Genomic DNA, 23,605 nt, shown 5'->3' with positions numbered 1-23,605 from the left:
CGTCTGACTGCAGATTTAAGAACAACGTCAAACCTCGCGAGGCAGTAAAAGTTGGAGCACGTTCTGCGTCTTCACTTCTTGCGCACAGTAAATTTCAGCCACACCTGCTGTGAAAAAAGTCGGACTGCTTGGGAGCGCTTTTTAAGTTAATACAGTTTTAATGGTGTTGACTTTGGCCTGGTTTTAATTAATGACTTGGCTAGAGCTGTGGGAGGAGTCCAGGAGCCGTTAAAAAAAGTCATCGGTGGTGTGCGTAGTGCTGGATTTGACTTTTAAGCAGAACAAAAGCAAAAAGAAACCATGTTTAGTGTTCACCGCACAAACTGTCACAACGCAGGTGGGACAGGAACACATTACAAAGTTGGTTTTCCACAGTAACTGTATTGCAAAAGTAAACAAGGCGGACAATCATATCATTCAACAACAATATGTTTGTTCCTCGGAGTTGAATTTGCCATTTCTCCATCTTAGAAAAGTGAGCTATGTTCTCCAACAGAATCGTCTAAATACAGAAAAATATATTTCAGGTCAAAAAGGATTGTAAATACTTGGTAGTACTGTGAAGAACAGTAAGGGAAGACAGCTACAACAGGTATCATTCACTGTCCTGGCACAGTGGATGCATTTAATAGGTCGGACATACAAAAATAAACCACAACAAAGCAACACACGTATTGTACAAAATAAAAACCTGAAAGACTGTTTGATCAGAGCGTTTCGGAGACGAAAGCAGAGCGCACTGACACCATGTCTAAAATGTCCTGACCAAAATAACGTGAAAAAAACCAAACACAACCCAAGGTGTGATGGAGGCGTGGACGCAGCTGCTTCGAACTATAATATTAACAATAGTAATGATAATCATGTCACATTGGAAATGGCTGGAGACAGGATGTAGATAAAAAAGTTTGCCAACGTAGGTTCTAGTGTGTCAAATGTTCGTGGTGCCCCCCCAAATACACAAACGCCTAAAAAGAAAGCAACAAAAAGTAAAGGGTAAATTCACAACTTGATGAAATATTCAAAAAACAAAAGAAAACAAAAACTCTTTAGAATTGTACAAGTATAAAAAAGCTACAAACATTAATAAATTACATCACTGACACATAAACACTTCACAAGGTGCTAGTAAAATAACTCCAAAACCCTTCAGGATACTAGAACTCGAACAAGAGGCTGGTCATAGAAACTTTAAGTGTTGCTTTTTTTTATCCTTTTATGTAATTTTCCCTCAAAGCTTCGTCTCTCGTTCAGACAGAGTCACAATACAATTAGCTTTGTGTATGTAAGGCCATATGACAATAAAATGTATCGTGTCTTCGATTGTTTTCCAGGCAACACCTTTACGTCTAATGACAACATAATACTACTAATAATAAAAGTGAATCTCTGTTATTAAAAAAAATACAAATAAAAATTAGGACTATAGTGTATATCCATATATATACTTTTATTCATTTATTCTTATTAGCAAAACCGGTAAAAATGCTGAATGAAGCCTTAAGGGGAAAGGATACAAAAAGTAGTAATTTAAAAGGCTATGTACAAGCTACATTCTATATACTGTGATGTGTGAAGCTATAAAAATGCAGAGATGCGCCTATGTTGTCGGTGCTGCCTGGGAAAGCAAAAGAAGAGAGAAAGTATCCCCATGTAACTGCAGACGTGACGTGGATGAGGCTTATCATCAGCGGCAGGTCCCGTGTAGTGTCAGTAATCCTATGGCCGATCCTCCTCCGTCTGACTGTGTTCGCTTTGACAAACATCTGGACGGCCCGTGACTGGCTTTTTGTGCTTTATAGTCGCTCCACATTTGCGATCCACAGCTCGGCACAAACGAACAAAGGTCCCCGCCGACAGAGACGCACGCGCGCTAATCGATTCTGATCAAAAACGAGGACGCTGGGAAAGGAGGAGGTGAATTTTCCCAGTTCGATCAAGCGTGGCAATGATAAGCCACATCCATTTAGTAGGAAATAACCCCCACCCTCAAAAACAAACAAACCAACAAACAAACCAAAAAAACCACCCTGCCCAAGCGCACATGCAACTGAATACATGCAAGGGATACTTTCACAAATCTTGGAATGACTGCAATGTAATTCTACTTCATGTTTTAGCAACCCCTGATAAACTCACAGCTGTAGTAAAATGAGACATGTTCTCTTAAAAAATATTTATAGTAGGTTCTGTACACTTTTAATATCTGAAAGTTATAAAGTATAAGTAGAGGCAAAAACCTATTTGACTGATGTTCTTCTTAGAAATTCAAAAATGCATGATTTTCTTCTTCTCCCATCTTGTTTCAGTCTTTTATCTCTTTTCCACGTCGTTGGCTTTAATCGGTGAACGGGGGGGTGAGGTTGGGATGGGACCCAGCTCGTGAATTCCCAGTCCTACGACAGTCCGCTGCATGCTACAGAAGGAGCTTTCCATTTCGATGGATTTTTAAAATCTTTCCAAGTCTCTGTTTGGCTGTTGCCATGCCTTTCTTTAGCCGCTTAGCTGCAGGAAAGACAAGAAAAGACAAGAGGTAAGATGGCGAGCCAGCTTACAACTTTTTGGTTTTTTTCCAAAAATGTAACAAAAGCAACACATCCTGACATGTTCGCACCAATATTTGCTAGCTTAGTGGCCTTTATGCTGGAACATTAACATGTTCATTGGCCTAATAGCAAAAACATGTTTAACATACCCAACGCTGGTCAAGAGCCCCACAGGGCAACTTTTTTTTTTCCAATTCAATTCTGTTTTATTCATACAGCGCCAAATCACAACAACAGTCACCTCAAGGCGCTTTATATTGTAAGGTAGACCCTACAATAATACATACAGAGAAAACCCAACAATCATATGACCCCCTATGAGCAAGCACTTTGGCGACAGTGGGAAGGAAAAACTCCCTTTCAGCGGGAAGATTGTGATTTTTCATCAACAGTGTCTGAACATGTTGTAGCAGACTTTTGCTTGTGTCTAACAGACAGTGGAAAGACTCACCGCATACTTTGTTAGGAATGTCTGGTCCAGCTATGAAAGACAAATATCTAAATTACACAGTCACATGTCACCACATGACCTTTTGAAGTTCAGTCCAAATAGAAAGGGGAAAGAAAGGTGATTTAAGTGCCTCTGAATGGACTGGTCTGAGAAACTGCTGACCTACTGGGATTTTCCCTCACAAGCATCTAACCATCACTAGGGTTCACACAGAATGGCTCAAAACAGAGAAACTATCCAGTTAGTGGCAGTTCTCCGGGTGAAAATGCAATTCAGTTCAATCTTATTTAAATAGCGCCAGATCACAACCACAATCGCTTCCAGGCACTTTATATTTGACGGTAAAGACCCTACAATTATACTGATAATAATGCCTTGTTAAGGGCAGAGGTCAAAATGGCCAGACTGCTCTGAGCTGACAGGACAGCAGCAGCAACTCAAATAACCACTCACTACAGGCAAGGTAAGCAGAAGAGCATCTCTGAACACACGCCATGTCAAACCTTGAAACAGATGCTTACAGCAGCAAAAGACCACATGTAGGTTAGTAATGGAGTCAATCACTAATGTCAAGTTTGTATTATATGAAACATTATAACCATTAAACATACAGGAGTGGCTGTAGCTCAGGGGGTAAAGCAGGTCGTCATTGACTTTACCTCTGACTGCTGCAGTCTACATACCAACTATCCTTGACAAGATACTGACCCCAAGCTGTTCTCTGATGCTTGTTAGACACAAAGCGTAGCACAAAGTGCCTGCATGAATGAGACGAGTTTTACTGAGTGCTCAGGTAGAGGAGAAAAGTGCTATATAAGCATTTGCATTTGTAATATTACTACTTTGCTAGTAACATTAGGCAGCATGCAAACTAAGATCATGCAGCTAGCTGCTGTGTTAAGTGTCTGTCTAATGAAGCCAAACTTGGCTGAATGGGATTTTGGCCACGAGGGGATAACTACAATAAACAACAAGCGGGATTTGCAGCAGAGGGACTGTTTGTGTTTTGGCATCTTTCTTCTGGCTAATTTTAGTTCATGCCAGTGCGCCTGCTATTTCTGACAAAATGGGCACTTTTAAAAGTTAATGCCAAATATAGCATGTTGTGTTGTGGCCAGCAGAGGGGAACAAGACAGATCATTTAAAATTCTGTTAAATAACATATCTAAATGTCATTTCTATTCTGGCGGGAAGAACCACATGCAAATGTAAATTAAAAAGCAATGCATTAACTAGAAGCAACCTAAAACGATCCCTAGAAAACATTTAAGTGAGACGCATTTCCTGGAGGAGGGAGTCACTCCCATTAAGTATCCATCATTTGCAGTTCACAACAGTTCACACAACTGTCTCTCATTACAATAGCGTTGCACTTTGCATGCTCAAAGAGCAGCGGCCGCCAAACCAAACTGTTATTTGCTAATTATTATTGATTACTAGTCCGGATGAAGCTTTAGAAATTCTAAAAGAAAAAATCCTGGAAAGAACTTTCATTTGGCAAGATGGAAAACATTCATTTCCTTGAAAAACTGCTCAATTTAAAAGCCATTAGATATTCATTCATTACTGCTCCATTACTGAAAAGCTGCTACAAGAATCTCTGTGTAAAGAAGGCGAGTGATTCAAATTTATTCACGGGAAGTGAAATCTTAATCCCACAGATTACTAAAGCTTTAAAGACTTTACACGCAGCATTTGAAATTTTCTAATGAACAAATAGCCGTGCCTGTGCTTAAAGGGGACCTATTATGCTTTTCCTTTTTTCCTCTCTCGGAAACACACTGTTGCATTGGCGTTAAATCGCTCATAATATACACTGCAATGGTTTAAAGGGAAATATATTTACAAGTCATCTCTGTGAGGCACAAAGTTCTGTCTTGTTTCTGCATGACCAGCAACCAGTGACAGTTGCTCTGAGGATGATGGGACCATCCGTTGTGTATTTTCTTCTGCACACTCCACACTCTGTACACATGCTCACCTTTGGCGTCTGCTGAGCCCACACGGTCACCCTTCGCCATGCCGCTGCTGTTGGTGCTTGTGGAGTTGGTGCTGTTGGGAGAGGACATGGACGGCCGTCTCTGGCTGAGGAAGACCCCCGGTGCCATGGGCTGCGGCCCTCCCGGTGACTTGACCGTTCCAGTGTTGAACTCGTGGTCTGTCAGGCTGCCGTCCTGGGAGTCCAGATTGTGCTCCGGCGAGCTACTGTCCTGAGAGATTTTCGGGGGCTCCTCTATTACTAGCGCCTTCTTTTTGGTGCTTTTCTTCTTCTTCTTGGTTTTTTGTTGTTCCTCCTTTTGACACATCATTTTTTGTTTGAGCAAAATGATCAGAAATATCTACTGTTGTGTAAGAATACAGTTTAAGTAAATTACCTGATGGGAAAGCTTTGCTGCAGCCGCAGCCAGGCCCGTTTCTATGGACGCCACTCGGGCTCCATCTCTGGCTGGCCGCTCGTGTCGGGGAACTGATGGTCCTACGCGGGCTGCCAGGACATCCATATTGGGGTTTAGAACATATTTCTTTCATAAAACTCTGAAGCCAAGATGCTTCTTAAACAATGCCAGTGTTCACCTGTGGGGCTGTACGGAGTGTCGTCGCTGCTTTTCCGTTTCTTTGATCTCGATTTGAACACAGGATTATCCTCTTCGGACTCCAGCGAGGGGTAAACTAAAATCGAAACGGGGAACAGATTACTCACATGTCATGCATATTAGCTCATTGCTGAGAAGATGCAAAGAAAAGCTGCAATTACTTCAGTTTTCTGTAAAACGGAGGAGGTGGCAGCATGCGGTGCAGCTGCAAAGCAGCTGTTGACTGTCGGTTCACAGTGCAGCCATTCCAATCTAGACCTTTTAATATCTGATAATTGGATGATCAAGATAAAAAATGACCTGTTTATAAAAGCAGAGCAGAGTGCCAGTCTGTGGGAGAAGCTTCGCGATTTCAGAGCGAGAATGTTCGTGCTAAGAACAACTAATTGGACCAATTAGAAGTTCAAAAAGCTTGTAAAATAACAGTTTGGAACGCGTGTTAATCGCTTATTAACAAGCTAGGAGGCTCCAAACAGCTGTGTTTGGATGGGCTTCACAGGGAAAGCATTTTGCAGGAAAAAAAGATAAACTGGAGCAAAAAAACCAAAGAGACACACGAAAAGTAAACATAAGCCAGTGTCACGTACACGTAATGAAAAGTTCCCGGCCAAAGTGAGGAATTAAGCCCCACAAGCAGATACATAAGGGGCCAATTTGTTTTTAAAGCACCTGTTAGCAGTAGTGAGGATCAGACATGGCAGATACATTATTTTCTCATTCATGTGCTTGAAAAATGACACCAGACTGAACTCACAGAGCTCAGATCATCTGCACTGTTTTTAGTTTTGGAATAAATCAGCCCTCCTGCACATTCAACTTTACTGATGTAAAAAATCAAAACAAAACAAAACAAAAAAGCGCAATAAAATAATAGTGAACCACTAAAAGTACTGACATTTTTAAAAAAAAATATAAAACTAATAAGCAAACAAAAATCAAGTGAGTGTTTTTAAGGTCCTTTAAGACCCAAATAAATATAAATTATAAAATATAAAAAGACATTGCAACAATGTCTTTTTATATTTTATAATTTATATTTATTTGGGTCTTAAAGGGCCTCCTGCACATTCAACTCCTGCACAAGTTGAATGTGCAGGAGGCCCTGAATGGCCTCCTGTGTGCTGGGAGATCCAGGTGGCATTTAGGAACAGCAAAACGTGAGGTATACAGCTGGTCAACAGTGCGACTGCAGTATTTGAGGCTTTATTTTTTTACCATACATGACAATAAAATGTTGCTCCATCAATAAGAAATCTCAGTGAGGCAGCATGTCTTTTCATTTTTAGTTTTTCCAACAAATCCTACAAACAATGTTCCAAAATGATTATGGTTTAAGGCTGGATTGCACTCTTAAAACTGTTCAACTGGTTTTGATGCCACGGACACGTCCTAAACTTGGCAGATTGGGTCTAACAAAGAGCACCTCGTAGAGGCAGAGCTCCTTAACAGTAAAAAAGGGCAGAGGTTCACCAATCTGCAAAACACCTGCCTCTTCAAAAAGCTGAACAATTTCAGAATAATGTTTCTGAATGTAAAGCCTTTGACGATGTCATCGTGTGTCATCAAAAGAGTCTGAGAATGTGAAGAAATCAGTGCTGATATCTGTGATCTTCAGGCTCTCGGGGAGCTCTGCAGTAAAAATGGATGCGATTCTCTCACTGAAATAATTGCACAGGTTACTGTCTGTGAACACAGTCACAGTGCCTTTACTTTAGTTGCTTTTAGTATCTTCTGATTCTAAATCCTTTGTATGAAAACTAAAGTAGGATTATGTTTTTCATTTTGGCAAAAGGTCTGAATATCTGTTTTTCCAGTGAGCCAAACAGTTATTCAGTTCAAAGCAATTCTAAGTCTCTAGTGTGGAGCTACTTTTCATGTAATGCTTAAAGACAATTATTGGTGCATTAATATGAAGGTGAATAATAGAACAGTTCCAGTACAAACTTCATGAAGCTCGTTTTTAAAGCGTATATTTGTTTACATTTTGTAAGATTAAGTACACAAACCATCTCTTTGAAGCTAACAGACGCAATTACAACATCCTGATACACATTTCCATTCCTGATCCTGATTACAAGAATGTTTTACCATAATTAAAGTTATCCCACTTCTAATTAGAGAAATCTCTTTACGTCTGCTCTCCAAAGTCATTCATCCTACGCCCTTCAAACCTGGTGGGTGTAGTCGGGTGTAGCGCTGAGTGAGAGCAGAGTCTGAGGTTATTTGGATGAGCTGTTTTAATATTTTGGTTAAAAGGTGTTTTCTGTTAGAGTGACTGCTTCCTGCTCCACTCTGTGTGTAGGGGGAGGAGCACACATCAACATACATGTTTTTTTGGAGACATTTATTAAGATTAATGCAATTTCACAGTGCACAGTTTCATCACTCTGATGGTCTAAGCTTAGAAAGACAGCCATCCAAAAACACACTCTATCTTTTCGGTTTGTGTTTTTGTCTCATTTTCAGCATTTTCTTTTGGTTTCCTGTGGTTCTGTCCAGGCACACAGACAATAGGTAGGTGTGACTTATAAATTCATAAAGTAAACTATAGCTGAAAAAAATAACCTGGGTACAATAAGGCAAAACAGGGAATGCTTTGGAACTTGACCAGCACCAGTATCATGGAAAAATGACACTCGTTAGTTTAGAACAGTAGTGCCGTTACCCCGCCCTGCCCACGATGACAGGAAAATAAGAAAACAACAACAAGTTGGCTTTTGTTGCTTACCGTAATCCGAGTCCTTGAAACACGCATCCATGTGATCTTGGTCGTCGTCATAATCTAGACTCTCAATACTGCTGCTCTTCCTGGGTTTCTTTGGGAGACGTTTAGTCGACCGCTTGCTGTTGTTTCCGCCTCCGCCTCCGCCGGCCTTCTTGCCGGCCTGCGAGCTGTGCGAGTTGTTCTTCGACTGGCCGTTGTTTTTGGCCTGGCTGTTGCTCCACGGCTGCTGCAAGCTCTCTGAAGACGACAGGTTGGCCATGGACAGCATGCCCTGAATGGCCTCCTGTGTGCTGGGAGATGCAGGTGGCTGACTGTAAGTATGTCAATAAGAAATACACAACAACACAGCCATTACATGGTGGTCAACACGCTGGCAGAGGTCAAAGAAAGAAAGAAAGAACTGAAGAAGGCTCTGAACCAGATCTCAGTGTAAGCTAGATTACAAACTGTGCCACAGTGGAACAAAGAAAAAGAGGAAAACTGTCAAAAACAAATATCCTCTTTAAGACATCGCTCCCAAAATGAATCCACACGCCTATTAAGCTATCACCTGCTGAGCTGCCACAAGAAACAAAGCGACTATCACACACTGCTATAATGAAGCTTCAATCCCTCTTCAAAGCACCAACGATGTGAGAAATTAACATATTTCATCAATGTTTTCTTTCTTTCTTTCATTGCTCATTTGTAGCTTTCAGTGTGGTGGAAATAGACCATCAAGAGCTCGCAAACAGCAAAAGGCAAAGGGAAGAGCCTGGAGCCACGCAGCGTTTGATAGATTAACACGGGATGAAACAAACACTGACTTAACACAAACTGCTGACAGAATCGGTGTAAACTGTTGCTCCAGCCGCTAGCTGATTTTTCAGCTCTGAGCGAAGCTGTAAAATTCAGCTTTTTCATCCAATTATGTCGCCGCTGAGTAGGCCATTTGTTTGTCAGTGCCTCGCTCCATTAAGAAGAGCTAAAATTCATTTACTGAAGGAAAAGGGGGTCCAGCGGGAGCCATTTAGAGATTAATGCTGCGCATGTACTCTAACTCAAATGAGTTCAGAAGTCCAAGTTCTGTTGGTGTTGATGGGAATGCAGCAAAAAACTGACATCGGGGTTAGGTTAGTCTACCTGTTGGTGCCGTAGTCGATCCCACCCACTTGCTTGCTGGCCTGCAGCAGGTCCAGAATTCCTGCGGCGCTGCCGCTCTTTTTCTTCACCTTAGAATTGCGACTTTTGACCTCAGGCTTGGCCTCTGTGTCTATGTGCAGTGTCTCTTCATCGGAGGAGTCCGTGCTCTGGTGTTGAAGGAAGTGAACGTACAGGGAAGAGATATATGAGAGAGACTTCAAGTTTCTTTTCTTTTCTGGCAGAAAAAGGAAAATCCATGTTCGCTTTTCTAGTAATGGCTTCTTTACTGCAGTCTCACTGTTTATCATAGGACTGCCGCCAGAAAGTCTCAGTAGGAGGCCCCAGAGCAGAAATGAGCAGTCTGCCCCCGTCAACCCCCTTTTTAGTTATTCACTTTAACATAAATGTTTTTAGAACGATGCAAAAACAGGCAATATTGATATTTGATGCTTCTGCTGTCGACTACATTCTCATTTACTAACCTTACCCCACACAAAGACACTCTTAGCAAATGTAGGGCACTTGCAGCCCCTCAGGACTGGACCCCTGGGATATTTGCCCACTTTTTCCATCTGCTAATCCAGTATGGAACTATAACCTCATTTCGAAGAATAGATTTGTGAATAAAAAAACATATTTTAATGTTAAGAGTGACAGTTTATCAAATGCTAAAAAAGCTCTTTTAGGCGTATTTTAATGCCGACGTGCTTTTTTAGTTGTGATTTCAACTTTCTTTGTACAACACTACAGACATTTAGGACGACACCAGTTGCTTTAGTGTTAAATTACAACATCTTTTGACATCATTTCATGAAATGCCAATTGTTAGTGGGGGACACATGTGGACTGTCACCCAGCCACTTTAGCATCAGGGTCTTCTTCTGTGGTTCTGTACTATTGGAATGCGTATAGTAAGTAGTTTGATACTGTCTTGCTAAAACATGTAAGGTCTTGGCTGAATATTTTGTCGCCTAAATGGCAGCATGTGTTTTTTTTAAACCTGAATATACCATTTCGTATTAATGGTGCCTTCACAGGTGCATTCATGCTTCTCATGCCATCAGAAGGCAGCATGAGCAACACTTTCCACTTCAGTCTATTGGAGCTCAGACGAAGAAAAGAAGGGAGTGTTTCTGATTTCTTCTTTGTGTGGCGTTCTTTTAACTTCTTCTTTCTTAAAGTCTTGCTGCCTGAGGGCTTTCAGATAGTGATAATCTAACACTGGTTTTCAGTCTTGTCCCTTTGCTACAGAGATTATTTTATATTCTCTTGATCAGTAATTATTACATGAACCACAAAAAGAAGTCTTAAATCAAATGTCCTCCTCATTGTGATTAACCTCTTCATATCTTCTATTTTACCTTCTATTTTAAGCTACTTTCTTTGCACGGTTCTGTCACAGCAGGTATAGTACACACACGTTTCATTTAACAGGTTTTTATACCAAATGCTCCCAGTGGATGGTTTCGTGTCTCCTCCCAGGATCAATCCGGAGACCTGTTCACATGTTGTATGAACCACTACAATATGGAGTCATTATATCTGCCTATATCCAGTGTGATTAAATAATAATGTTCCTATTTAATCACATTAGAGCTAAAATGTTTTTCTTTCCTTTTTTCAGTCTTCTGTTTTCTCGTCCCAGCTTCTTTGAAACATGTTGTTAAATTCAAAAATATTATTTTTTCATTAAAAAGACAAAATTCAACTTTAACATCTATTTATAACCTTTCACTTTAATATGTATTTAAATGAGCTGCATGGCATCCAAACAGCAAAGTATTTGTGCAGAAGTGTGAGCTGAGCTGAAACAGCCGGGGAGACTGCAGATCAAGGCTGTGATATGGTTTCTAGTGACCTCTCATTAGTAAACTTAGGAGCACCTGGTCTAGGCCTCTTCTTCCTCCATTCATGCCACAGCTATTTCTCTCATCAGTGTGTGGTATTCCACAGCACAGGAAGTCTCCGCCTCTGATTTAAAGGAGCACTGCAGCATTTTTTCACAGTCTGTTCATGTATTACATTAACGTCATAACTGCTTAAGTTTTATGGATAAAACGTCCCAACATTAAATTCTCTGTTAAGTGCAAAACTTTACATTTTTCGAGTGCGCGCATTTGTCCAAAGTGATTCCACCACACAGGTTGTGTGTATTATTTTTTGGAATTATTATTATGCTTCATCACCACATAGCAGGCCTTGAAGTTACTGTAGGTGGGCAGTGAAAGTTATTTTACAAATAATAAATAAGTAAAAAATATAATTTTTTACATTTTGTCATTCTGTTTGAATTTATCATAAATACTGATGTTCATATTTTTAAGCTCAGTTTAAAATGTCATCATATATAATAAAACAAAGCCACAGAACTGGAGCTACATCTTACTGCAGTTTGCATAAGGACAACTGTTTATTGAGAATCAACCAAAACAAAAATTTAAGCACTAAATCCTAATTTTGTATTGATTATTTTTGTCATTAAAGGTGGGAGGCTGACGATTTTCAAGCTGGGCCTGAGTGTTCCCAAGTTTGGGAATAGCAGATACAGGTGATGTCATACATACCTTAGTCACCGAGGGTTGAAACTTTGTTTTTTTGGCTGGCTGAATAGGTTCTCTGATGTCCGATAAAACTAGGGAAAAACAAATATAACAATCAACACCATAACATCGGAATTAGTAACATTTTAAGGCTAGTCTTCCAATAAGACTAACAACAAAGCTGTGGTAACTCGTGCTACCACAAGTTAGAGATTTTTAGAGTTAGAGTAAAAGTGGATACTTTTGTCATTCATACTTTGTCTTTAGTTGAATTTCCTTCAGCTACAGTCACAAACTAGCTGTATATACTATACACAGTGTTTTTTTCTTGCTAGGTACCTAACTCGTGACAAAACAGGGGTTGCTCTTCTTTAACAATACATTATGTTAACGCAAGTAATTTGACTTGAATTGCCGAGATTTTTTTTTCTTTTTTGTAATTTTACTGAAAATTTAGTCGATCATCTGATTAAAAAGTAGTCATTTTACGGTTAGGTCAGCAATCAAAACAGCAGTGAGTCTTTGTGCCGTGTAGGCTGATGTTATCACAGTTCTTAATCTCTCAAACGAAGCTTTTTTTTCCCAGATGTTAAGCAAAAACTGAAATATCAGAATGGTTGAACAAAAGCCCAGCTTTATCCATTATTTATGTACGAAAATAAGCCAAACTGTTTATTGCATCTGTATTAAAAAAAATCATTTTACATAGTTAAAAACATGCCCCTAAATATGTTCTTAATTTAGAACAGGAAATACCAGATCAAGAATATATCAACTTAAAGTCTAACTCTGAGTAAATTTTTGGCACTTTTTGATACATACACATTGAAGCTGATACTCTGAAAATTGCCCAGTCTAACTTGATAATTTACACAAACTGAAACACGAGCCAAATAAGCCCAAAATACTCACAGGAAAGATCTCTCTTAACAGTGTTCTTTTTCCGTCTGATGGGGAATTCGTCAATCTTCAGCTCGCCTTCATCTGAGACGTACTCATACTCGTCTATCACTGGCTTGGTTTTGTCCTCTTTTAGGTTTTGTAATGATCCAAAAACACTTGAGTTGGTCTGAGGTTTCAGGGTCTTGGAGCTGAAAATGAAACCGCAGGACAATAAGGGAGTGATACAAGGCTCAGCCAGGCGCTCGCAGTGAGAAGTCCTTGAATTAGCTCTAATGGATATGCTGCTGATAGCCACATAGCTCTACAATCACCAAAATACACCACATGAGAAAGCTGGCGTGTTCGTCTCTTCAAAGACCTAAAGTCGAACATTGACGTGGCGATCGCAGCCATTCCATACATACCTCAGCAGTTTCCTGTGAGACATAGTAAAGCTGAATCTGTCTTTATTGCTTGACAGTAGTGTTCTGTCAAATTTGCATTCCTCCTCCATTTTCAGCAGGGAATCGGGTTTACTATTCTGCAACATTCCAAGGAAAATAATGTCAGAGAAGCTAAAAGTAATCAGCGTTATGTTAAAGAACAGAGAGGATCACAGATATCTTGGTGCCACTATTTCTGGTTCACTGCATTAATGAGCACACTCTATGCCAATTTAAACCCTACTCTGTACTTTTATTTCAAAGGAAAGATTAATTGCATATAGCTATGTTCCCTCAGTTCTACAGAGCATCTGAGCCTCTCTTAGCTCATTGTTTTGATTTTTAGCCCTTAAAGTCTAGCTGAAGTTTAAAGGACATAGAAGTGTGACCTCTGTCTCATGCCTTCATTTTTACACTTCAATGTAAATGTAGCTAACTGGTGCTTAAAAACGTAATCGTATAAAAGAAGAAATTATCTAAAACTTGGCACATAAAGATTCTCGGTCCTTGTGTGCTTTAAGAAACCTGTTAAACAATCAGAGTAAAAGAAAAAGAAAAGACACTGTCATTAACTTTTTCATCAACTCTTAAAATAAACCTTGCTGTTAAAAGAGTGAGTACCTCATGATGTTAATCCCAACAGGTCAAATTTTCTGACCCAATTTTCACTAAACCAAATCCACAAAGAGGAATGCAGAACGACTGCCATGAAAGTCCCCACTGATCACACTGTAATTAACTGAAATCCAAGAACATCCATTTTCACATTTTCAAATATTCACTCCTCAGCTGTTTTTGTTTCCTACGCGCTATAATCTGAAACAGAAATTTCACACTGCCGTGTGCGTTCTAATTGACACCGATGAGCTTCATAGACCGAACAGAGAAGCTGCGAGCCTTTTCACAAATGAACAGTGATCACAAGTGAAGATGTGGTCATCAGTGACCTTGGTAAAGATCTAACGGGGTCTCTTCCCCATCTGTAAATGTTTGGCCTGATGTGAACAAGCAGTGGGATGGAGGTCCTTGGAGGGGTTTAATACATTCCACAGCAGTTTGGCATTGTATTTTCCAAGAAACTAAAGCCCTCTAATGTCTTCCGTTCACCAAAATTACACTTTTTTTTTCTCCCCGCTAAAAACTTCCTCCTGTTGTTCTACAATAACGATACAACAAACTTTTTTTAAAAGGAGATGGGGGCATATGTAAATACTTAGATGGAATGCACTGGATATGGACATGGCGTAATTCCATTAGGTAAACTCTGGGAGGGCGGACGTTTCTGGAGAAGCCCTGATGAGGTGCAGGCCTCAAATGTGCGACTTGGGCCGCATCATTACTTTGGCTGATTGCTTTGAAGTGAAGTGTTCAAATCATTGTTGGATGGTTCTGCATTTTTTCTATTCAGCTGCTCAACTTATAACCTTCATAGCTTATTGCCTAAAGAATTTCAAATGCATTGGCTGTTGCAGGCCAAGGCAAAAGTCTTCACCACCATTAGTTTAAAATGACAGCTCCGGTAAACTTACCTTGTACTTCCATTTCGCTTCAGTCTTGTTTTTATTCTGCTCTCTGATATCAAACTTTTCCACATTGTTCTGCTTTGACATTTCCTTCTCAGACATGCTCAGGACATTCTTAACAGCCTGGAAAATGGAAGCATTTACAGAGAAACATAATTCTTAACAGAACGATCAATCGGTGAAACTGTTCTGCCCTGCAAAGGCAGAAAGTGGAACTACAGAAAGAATTTAGCTGAACTGTGTATCACATGTCTAATCTATAAAATCTTAATTCAATGCTTATACATACAATCATTTTCACAGACGTTACGTTACACCTCTGCGGTTAAAAAAAGATGACCTGGTCTACGACCGAGCAACGGCCACCCTTACATAGACATAGACGTACTTCTTTGATAGAAAAAAGGCGTGTGCTCCACCAAGCCTGTTTAGCATGTGCACCAGTTAATGCATACTAGCAGGAAAAGCTGTGCAGCCAGTTATATATGCTAACACTTTACAGCTGCCTGCAGGCAGCAGCTGAACATTTCATAGCATAATCAGATACAGAATGGTTGACCCACAATGAAACTAGAAACCATCATTTCTATAAAAAAGGTGCTAACATAACTAAATGCTCACCTTAGGCTTTTTTGGCTGGTCCATTTTACTCAAAATGTCCTTTGCATGGGACTCCAGCGCAGCAAAACTGGAGGGTTTAGGAGGTGGTGATGACTCCTTTGCTGACTTTGCTTTCTTCTTTCCTCCTTCCTTGACCTTTGGCACCTTTGGAGGCTTGGGCGTCTTTGAAGGTTTGGGAGGCTTGGGGGGTTTAGGGGGTTTTGAGCTTTTCTTTCTGGACTTCTCTCTGCTGGGTGAGGGGACATGTGCTGGAGAAACGGCTTCTTCAGGCTCGGACTGGGTGGACAGCGGTTCCTCAACTGGTACCTTAATTGGAGCTTCGCTTTTAATGGCTTTTGTTGTGTTCTGTAAAAGAAATCAGGGTCAACTTTTGACTTTGTAACCTGCCGTTAAACCTTCTGTGAGTTCATTAAACCTAAATTAAGAATTTTTTTTTATTATTTAACTTTATCACTGGCATGATCATTTACAACACTTCAGAATGTAGTCACCTGGTACTGAACTTCATTTTCTACATAAAATTATCACAGGGCTAAAACATCGACACAGACACACCTATGGGCAATTTAGAGTTAGCAGTTAACCCAACCCCACTAACTGCATGTCTTTGGACTGTGGGAGGAGAGAGAGAACCCACGCAAACACAGGGATAAAATGCAAACTCCACACAGAAAGACCCCAGCCTGATGGTGGAATTGAACTCAGAACCTTCTTGCTGTGAGGTAACAGTCCTAACCACTGTGCTGCCCAACGCCGGTATTCCCAGGCGGTCCAGGTGCTCAGGAAGTGTCATTTGATCAAATTTAAAGTCTATATGTAATGTTCTAATTCATTTCAAAGTTTTATTATTCAGATGTTGGATCTATAGATGATGTGTTGCTGACATAGGGATGTTTCATATTCCAACATGTTTTTTTAAATGACAATAATTCCATGTACCTCAAAGTTTATACTAGATATTAAGAGCAGGTCGTTTGCGGTGTTGTGCTCTGGTTTTCAGTGATGAACTATGTTGGATTGATGCAGGGCAGACTGTGATATCCTTGGTCACTGGTGGGTTTTGTCCTGGTAAAATCTGAGACATTGTAAGAGAAAGATATGACCCTCAAGTCTAAACTGAAACTTATGAGAGAACTCTAGATAGAAAGAAAGTTTTATGACTACCAGAGGAGAAGCTTTTAAAATCCCATCTGTGTAAAAGTCAGCAAACTCTCTGAATATTCGATGCATAAAGTTTTTGTGTCCTGCTGACCTTTAAAATGAAAGCTGATTTAGATAATGCTTCAAGGTAAATGCAAATATTAGTGTTCAGATGCTTTTTAATATGGCTGCTAAGTAGGAGGACTCGCTTGTAGAAGATGTCATTAAGTGTTTCATGTCCTTTAGTAAAAACTGCAGAATTCCAGCTTTATACTGTCAAGAAGTTACAAAGCACCCGTAATGGCAAACGTAACATGAGCTTATATATATATGTATAGGAGGATGTAGTTGTCTCTGCTACACCTGAACCTAGGGACCCCCACCTGGCAAATCCTACTTTAACCACCGGGCTAACTGTATGCTCAACTAAGACATAAAAACAAAACATAAAAACACATTCTATTCACCATTTGGTTGCAAACACAATGCCACTGTGTGTTGCAAGCTAATCTCTTAGTAACAAGTTATCTGAACAACAGCTATTCATAGCACTAATATGGTATTTAATGCTAGATAAGACAGCTAACATTTAGCTATCAGCTAAATAACGAAATGCTAAGATTTGGTTTGCTTTTAATTGCTACCAGATGTAACAAAAGAATAACTTTTTGCTAAAAGAAAGTTCCAATTTTAAAGGTAAAGAAAAATTTAGGAAAGTATTTTTTACCACTGAGATTAGCAGAAAGACGAGGGCTTCATAGTCTGCAGAAACATCAGCCTTCTTTGATGGCAATAAAATGTTTATTTTTTCTGCAAATCTGACATTTGAGCGTTTATGGAGAGGCCTAAGTGGAAAGGATTAATTTGCAAAAACCAAATATGAAAAATAAGCTTTTTGATTAGCAAAACTAAGGCATCGTCCTCTAGATTTGTGACAAACCTGGTCATTAAATATTAATACTACATGGCATAATATGAAACATTAATTTCTCCTGGTGCCAAAAAACTATGAAATTACCACCTAGAAATAAAAATACCTCTGACAATCTGATCTCTTTGGCAAGATCCTTAATGAGTTGTGATGGCTTCATGTTCTCTGGAAGCTCATCTTCATGTTCCAGGAGAGCCTGTTACAAAAACAAAACAAATAAAGAAAAAGTTTCTAAGAAAATAGACAGATACATGACACTAGATACACTGCTTTGTATTTAGTTGCCTCCATACCTGCTTTTTAGTCCAGGCTCTAAAGGCTCCATTGATGATTTTGGCACCATGTATCAGGTATGGAGCTGGCTGCTTATTCGCTTTATGTAAACCTACAGAGGAAAGAATGCCAATTTTATCACTGAGTGAATCGTGGCCTTTGAACTGTGCGCAGCTGGGACTATTGGAGTTAAAAAGAGCACAACGGACAGCGTAAATTCCCAGTGGTGGAGAGATTTACAGGATCTAACTGAAATAAGCCTTTCATAAACAGGAGAACAGCTGAGAGAAGATGAAGCTACTGCACTCCTCAGTGTACAGAAGAGGGACTCCCATCAACAGGGCGACTTTGTGTTTAGACAACGCTCTCCTGTTACTTTAATTCAGACGTGCAGATCAACCCCAAAACAGCCAAGTGGCATGTTAAAGCTCTTAAGGTGCAAGCCACCATCATCCTGCTGCTTTACTCTGGATATTATCCTCTATTAGACCAGCTTTTCATGACTCACAATCCCTATTTATCTCACGCTGAGCCTAGTGCAGCTCTGTGTGAAACAAGCCTCTCCCTTTAAGGACACCATTTCTGTGACTGGCTGCCCCTCACAAACAAAGGACTAGTGGGCGGGGCTTCTGAGATTACCATATTGGGGTGTATCTCCTGTCTTTGAGGAGAGCAGAAAATCACTGCCTGAGAGAGCCGTCTGAAAGACTACATATAAATACACTGACCTCATTATTTGAAGCCACGTTCAATATGTGACCACGACTGAACCGTATACTACATATGACAGAAAATAAGGAAAAGCATAATAGGTGCCTTTTCAAAAGAATAATGGCATATTAATGACAGAGCTTTATAGTTTGGAGGTGGCGTGCACCACACAAAATCACAATCTGGTTTTAACACATGAACATACACAGAAAATGCTGGAAACATAAACAGTTGGGCCACGCCAGCTGAAGGGAGTTTAAACACAGGCTTGTAATGGAGCAAGTGATTCTAGCTGGGCCAAACCTTTTGAAGCTAATCATCTGTGAACTCTGCGATTCACCGATTTAATGACTGAAATAATATTAGAGCATCCAGCTCCTCATCTGCGCCGCAGACATGCAGCCACATGCTGAATGTGCAGCCCCGAAAAAAAGATGCATTTCTGACAGTGTTTGTGTTTTCTCCGCATTCACGCATTCCTCTGGAGAAATATCGAGTGAAACGAGGATGAGGGTTTACATTAGAGTACCACACACCGGGGCAAAACCGGAGTCTATAAATACATCGAAGCGATTTGAGACTTCACCTTTGAATCGTTCGAGGAGGTGTCGCCCCACATACCAGCACGCCGTCTCAAAGTTGGGGAAAGGAGTGAGAGTTTTGACCTTTAGCCGTTTTTCAATTTCATATGCCCTGAGGAAGATAAAAAAACCCATTTCAGCTAAACATCATCACGGATTACTAACAAAGGATGGAATTCACAAAGTACTTCCAAAGAGGGAGAATTCATAAACAGATTTGGTGGAATTTGGAACAGGAAAGAATTGGAAACTACTGAATAATATCAACCGAGGCCTTTAAGGTCACACTAAATCACCTTCCCAAGAACAGGAATGTCTGCAGGAGGCACGGTGGATCACATTATAACCCAGTGCACTAAAAACAAGCATACAGAATGAATGTGTGTGAAAAGGAAGGTGCCCAAACCTCATCTGCATCTCCACACTGAGGTTGTGGACAAAGTGTCCAGAGAACGCCAGACAGTCGACAGGTGTCAGTACTGCATTGATCCAACCTGAAGGAACCAAATGAGATAAGATAATCATCCAGTGTTTACAAGAATAACATCAATGCAGCATTCTGAATGCAAACAACAAAAAACACATTTCTTGTGTTTTTATTGTTAAGTATTACCTATATACTAGTAACAGTAACAGCGTTAACTTGCTAAAAGAGATTTGCCGCGCTAATCTGGTTATGGCGTTAACGTCATTTTAACGAGATTAATGCTGACAGCACTAGTATATGCATGTTTTATGACTAGCCACATGGCGATCTGTCCTCATGGGTTTTAAGACCAGATAAGCGTAAAATCAGAGAGTCCAATTTTAGGCTACATGACAAAAATATTAGTCACTGCAGTTCAGGCTCAGATCAGACCAAGTAACAACAAGTCCTAAACAATGTGAAAAGGAGAAGGTGCTGAAAGTGGACTGCAAAGCTGCTTGCAGTTTACTTTGGGAAGTGTACCTTCTGAGAAATGTAACTACACGTCGGGGCTGACACAGTCTGCAACTACTGTGATCGGCCTGTTCTGGAACACTGATTTCTCTTGTGCATTCCCAAATGCACAAGAGAAATATTTTTTTGAATTCATCAGTGAGAGAATAACAATAATCGCTTCAGTATAAAGAACAATAATCACAGCATTGATATAAGACTCAAAACTGTCAGCAGATTCCTATAGGGAGATGCTGAAACTATCAGAATAGATGTGAGGGAGTGTACGAGGAACTGAAAAACCTGAGGGACAATTATATTTGCTTCTGGGGAAAAAACAAAAAAAAATATCACAATTATGTAGATTACAGGCTCTACAAAGATTCCCCGCACAAGTCTAAATCAGGCCAACGTCCTACATGATGTACCAGCTAAACATGTTGAAGATAACAGCTGAATAATAAGATAGTCTGACTAATAAGATAGTCAGTATGAGCCCCTTTTTAGGGGCTCATACTGACTACTTACTTACTATTCTATTCTATTCTATTCTATTCTAGCTGCTGCTCAGGAAGAAGAACAGGTCGTCAACAGATCAGAAGGTCGGTTGTTTGACACTCAGCTACACCTCAAACTATCCTTGGGAAAGAAAAAAAAACTGGCAGGCATGTCCGCATTGGCCTTCATGCTAACCGTCTGATGATGAAGTGGACTCGCGGACACGGGAAGTATGATTCCTGCTTGTGATTGAGTCAACGAGGCTTCTGTCTGTCCTATTCATTCATTCATGAGAATGGGAAAAGAGCGAAACATGTTCAGCTAGATTCATGAGAGGAGACCAGCTCTGACCTGATGGGATGAACAGGGACTGGCCTTGCTTCAATGTGCATTTGTAACACTTGTCCACCTGGTCAGCAAAGAACATTTCGCTGTGATTGGACGACGACCTCCAGCGCTCGTACAGAGACAGGTTGGCCGAGGTGGGCTTAATAAGGAAGAAGATCTTTTCTCCCTGCGAACATAATCACATTTTCCGGCGTCATCGTCATCATATGAGCAAAGGAGTGAAATAAATTCCGTGTTTCCTGTCAAAGACTCAGTGCCGAATATATTTTGACATCCCATCATCCCGACACACTTCTCTAACCTTGAGAACGTGGTACCAGACAGAGGCGCCACCGCACTCGATGTGGAAGTCTGTGTAGCTGTCTTTAACACAGATTAGACAGTATTTGGTGACTTTTGGCTTCCCGAGCAGAGCGTCATCGGGCCAGTAGTTTTCTACCCAAGATAACCGCCGCACAATCTGTGGACTCTCCACTATGCTGTTCATCCTGTCCCAGACAAACAGAAAAAGAAATTAGCACTGTGAGTTTTCCATGCAGCCGGCATCTTTAGAAGCCAGATCTCATTTTTCAAACATCGCCATCGGGCAGAGAGCTAGTACCTCGTGTCAGAGAACTCCAGGTTGATGATGTTTAACACTTTCTTTCTGTTTGTGCTGTAGTAATAGTCGACAAACTCTTTGAGCTTCATCTTGCTGTCTGTCTGCTTCGTGACGTCCACCACATCCACGCTGACATCGGGACCTGAGACAAAGGCCAGGGGAGAGGAAGACACAATAAAACGAGCTGAAGGAAGAGTAACTGCCTACAAGCTAAACATTTTCTTTAGGCGGAAAACTGTTTAACAGAAAATGTCTGCAGCACAGAGAAGACAAGAAGAACACACGCGCCCCCTACTGAAGTGCAGAGAGCATTGTAGTTTTTTGTTTAACCATGTCATTTGTTTTAGTTTCAGGTCATCGACTAAAACAAATGACACTAGCCATTCGTTGTGCCTTAGTGCCAACACTTCCCTCTCATATTCACACACTGCATGACATTTTCACACTGAAGCCACAGCCCACATTAGCTTCAATCATGTTTGTAAATGAAGATGCTCTTATGACTGTTAAAACAGGGCATCTGCACACTTTGTAAAATGTTAAAAGTATTAGAAGATCTAATGTCAGCAAACGAAACTTTTCTCAGCAGTGAAAAACGCAGAATTACAGCAAAAAACTATTATAATATTAACATGGATCTCTTCCAATAATAATATGCATCTCCATCCAACAACAAGAAGCCAAATCACATTTAATTTTCTCAAAAGATAATAATCACAATGTTTCATGCAGTGAACTGTTTTGAACGTTTGGAAACAGCAGGTTTGAATGGCTAACAAATGCTATGAGCTACGCTTCAAGACATTTGTGCTTCAGTTAAAATGAGTGAAATTCCAGTATTTTTTAGCTGTTACTTAGCACTTAGCTAACTTAGCTAAGCACTTAGCATTTATCTGTTCATTACACCAAAGACAGCTGGCTAACATTAGCTGACAACTTAGCAGTCCACCTTCTTGTTCAAATGTCAATTCTGACATTTGTAACCTGATGTCAGCTGAAAGGTTAACGCTCAGCCTATATGTTCAATATCATTATTACTGTTGAATTACCTTTAATGTTACCACATTACAGTTTTTTGTTAGCATACTTTTGTTTTGTTTCCGTTCCTCTTTCCCATTTGGTTTTAATCAAGTATTTTCCAAGTACTCACAGTAAGCTTTGTGTTTCCCTTCTCCTTCATGGACTTGCAAGTACTTGTCCTGGGCTGTTGGATATCTTTACTCATAGTTCTTTTATATGAGTTACAGGACATTCTACAGTATGTCAGCAAGAGCAGATAAAATAGTAACAAACAGATGCTGTTGTAATGCACCAGCAGCAGTGGCAGAAGTTAGAAGAGTAATAGAAAGAGCAATAGCGGCTGCCTCAGTAGAAGTAACTGTTAATGTCACCTGTTGAATGCAGTGGTTGTTATAGAAGGAATAGTACTAGCTTCAGTCATAGTACTGTATGGTTTGGTGACAGATGTTCTTACCAACATAGTTCTCCACATCACTGATGTAGAAGGTGGGGGCGGGCATGGACATGCCCAAACCATCTTTCTTCTGAACCAGGATGGGTTCATTGAAGCCGTTCTCCTCCAGGTAATCCATGGTCAGCTGACTGCCACTGAGCTTCACCACTATGTCATCAGCACTAATAAGCACACACAGCCAGATAAGGAGAGAACGTCTTTAATGTGCGCTAAGCTGAAGAAACAGAATCACATCTGAGCTCTATGTGAGCGGCAGGTGACACTATCTGAACGCAGGTCTTTGAAATGTTACCAGGCAGTGCCCCCTAGTGGAGTTATTCAAACGTGGAACAATACACCCAATATTCCTTCATCAGTTTGAGTCATAAATATGATCACTTCAATTATAAAGAAAGCTTTACTTTCACCATTTTATCTCATATTATTTAAGAGTCAAGCCACACATTCTCAACAGCACCTGAGCACGACCCATCTGATGGCCTCAAACACATTAAAGCAAGAAAGTCAATTTGTTCTTGATTATAAACTGTACCAGGTGATGGTCTTATGAAGCTGTGGTTACTTTGATGAATAAAATAAACATGACACACACTGATTTGTTTACAATTTTCACATTACAAAATCCCATGTGTGATGTTTTATAGTATGAATGCCTGGGTTAGTAGGGGTGTGGCCAGATACA

The 23,605-nt window shown here is 40.3% G+C and overlaps 1 protein-coding gene across 3 annotated transcripts in view; it reads right to left on the bottom strand.

Annotated features, from left to right (window-relative positions):
- Nucleotides 1–361: 361 nt before the first annotated feature.
- phf2 (PHD finger protein 2) overlaps nucleotides 362–23,605 on the bottom strand; it is a 40,400-nt gene continuing 17,156 nt past the window's right edge. For 2 of the 3 annotated variants that reach the window (XM_003446488.5, XM_005452229.4), the window contains 19 exons: nucleotides 22,924–23,084; nucleotides 21,450–21,591; nucleotides 21,150–21,336; nucleotides 20,852–21,014; nucleotides 19,490–19,577; nucleotides 19,089–19,195; nucleotides 17,812–17,903; nucleotides 17,625–17,714; nucleotides 15,448–15,792; nucleotides 14,833–14,949; nucleotides 13,286–13,401; nucleotides 12,891–13,069; nucleotides 12,003–12,070; nucleotides 9,439–9,605; nucleotides 8,320–8,627; nucleotides 5,572–5,667; nucleotides 5,373–5,482; nucleotides 4,979–5,291; nucleotides 362–2,505 (listed from right to left, as the gene is read on the bottom strand). In XM_003446488.5, coding sequence (XP_003446536.1) covers nucleotides 2,417–2,505; nucleotides 4,979–5,291; nucleotides 5,373–5,482; nucleotides 5,572–5,667; nucleotides 8,320–8,627; nucleotides 9,439–9,605; nucleotides 12,003–12,070; nucleotides 12,891–13,069; nucleotides 13,286–13,401; nucleotides 14,833–14,949; nucleotides 15,448–15,792; nucleotides 17,625–17,714; nucleotides 17,812–17,903; nucleotides 19,089–19,195; nucleotides 19,490–19,577; nucleotides 20,852–21,014; nucleotides 21,150–21,336; nucleotides 21,450–21,591; nucleotides 22,924–23,084 — 2,938 coding nt within the window. In that variant the 3' untranslated portion in view covers nucleotides 362–2,416. The remainder of the gene's footprint in view (nucleotides 2,506–4,978; nucleotides 5,292–5,372; nucleotides 5,483–5,571; nucleotides 5,668–8,319; nucleotides 8,628–9,438; nucleotides 9,606–12,002; nucleotides 12,071–12,890; nucleotides 13,070–13,285; nucleotides 13,402–14,832; nucleotides 14,950–15,447; nucleotides 15,793–17,624; nucleotides 17,715–17,811; nucleotides 17,904–19,088; nucleotides 19,196–19,489; nucleotides 19,578–20,851; nucleotides 21,015–21,149; nucleotides 21,337–21,449; nucleotides 21,592–22,923; nucleotides 23,085–23,605) is intronic. The other variant, XM_005452228.4, reaches the window with a different exon arrangement.

The sequence above is a fragment of the Oreochromis niloticus genome, linkage group LG5 (assembly GCF_001858045.2).
Source record: "Oreochromis niloticus isolate F11D_XX linkage group LG5, O_niloticus_UMD_NMBU, whole genome shotgun sequence".
Classification (NCBI taxonomy): Eukaryota; Metazoa; Chordata; class Actinopteri; order Cichliformes; family Cichlidae; genus Oreochromis; species Oreochromis niloticus.
This window is presented reverse-complemented; position numbering and strand designations above follow the sequence as displayed.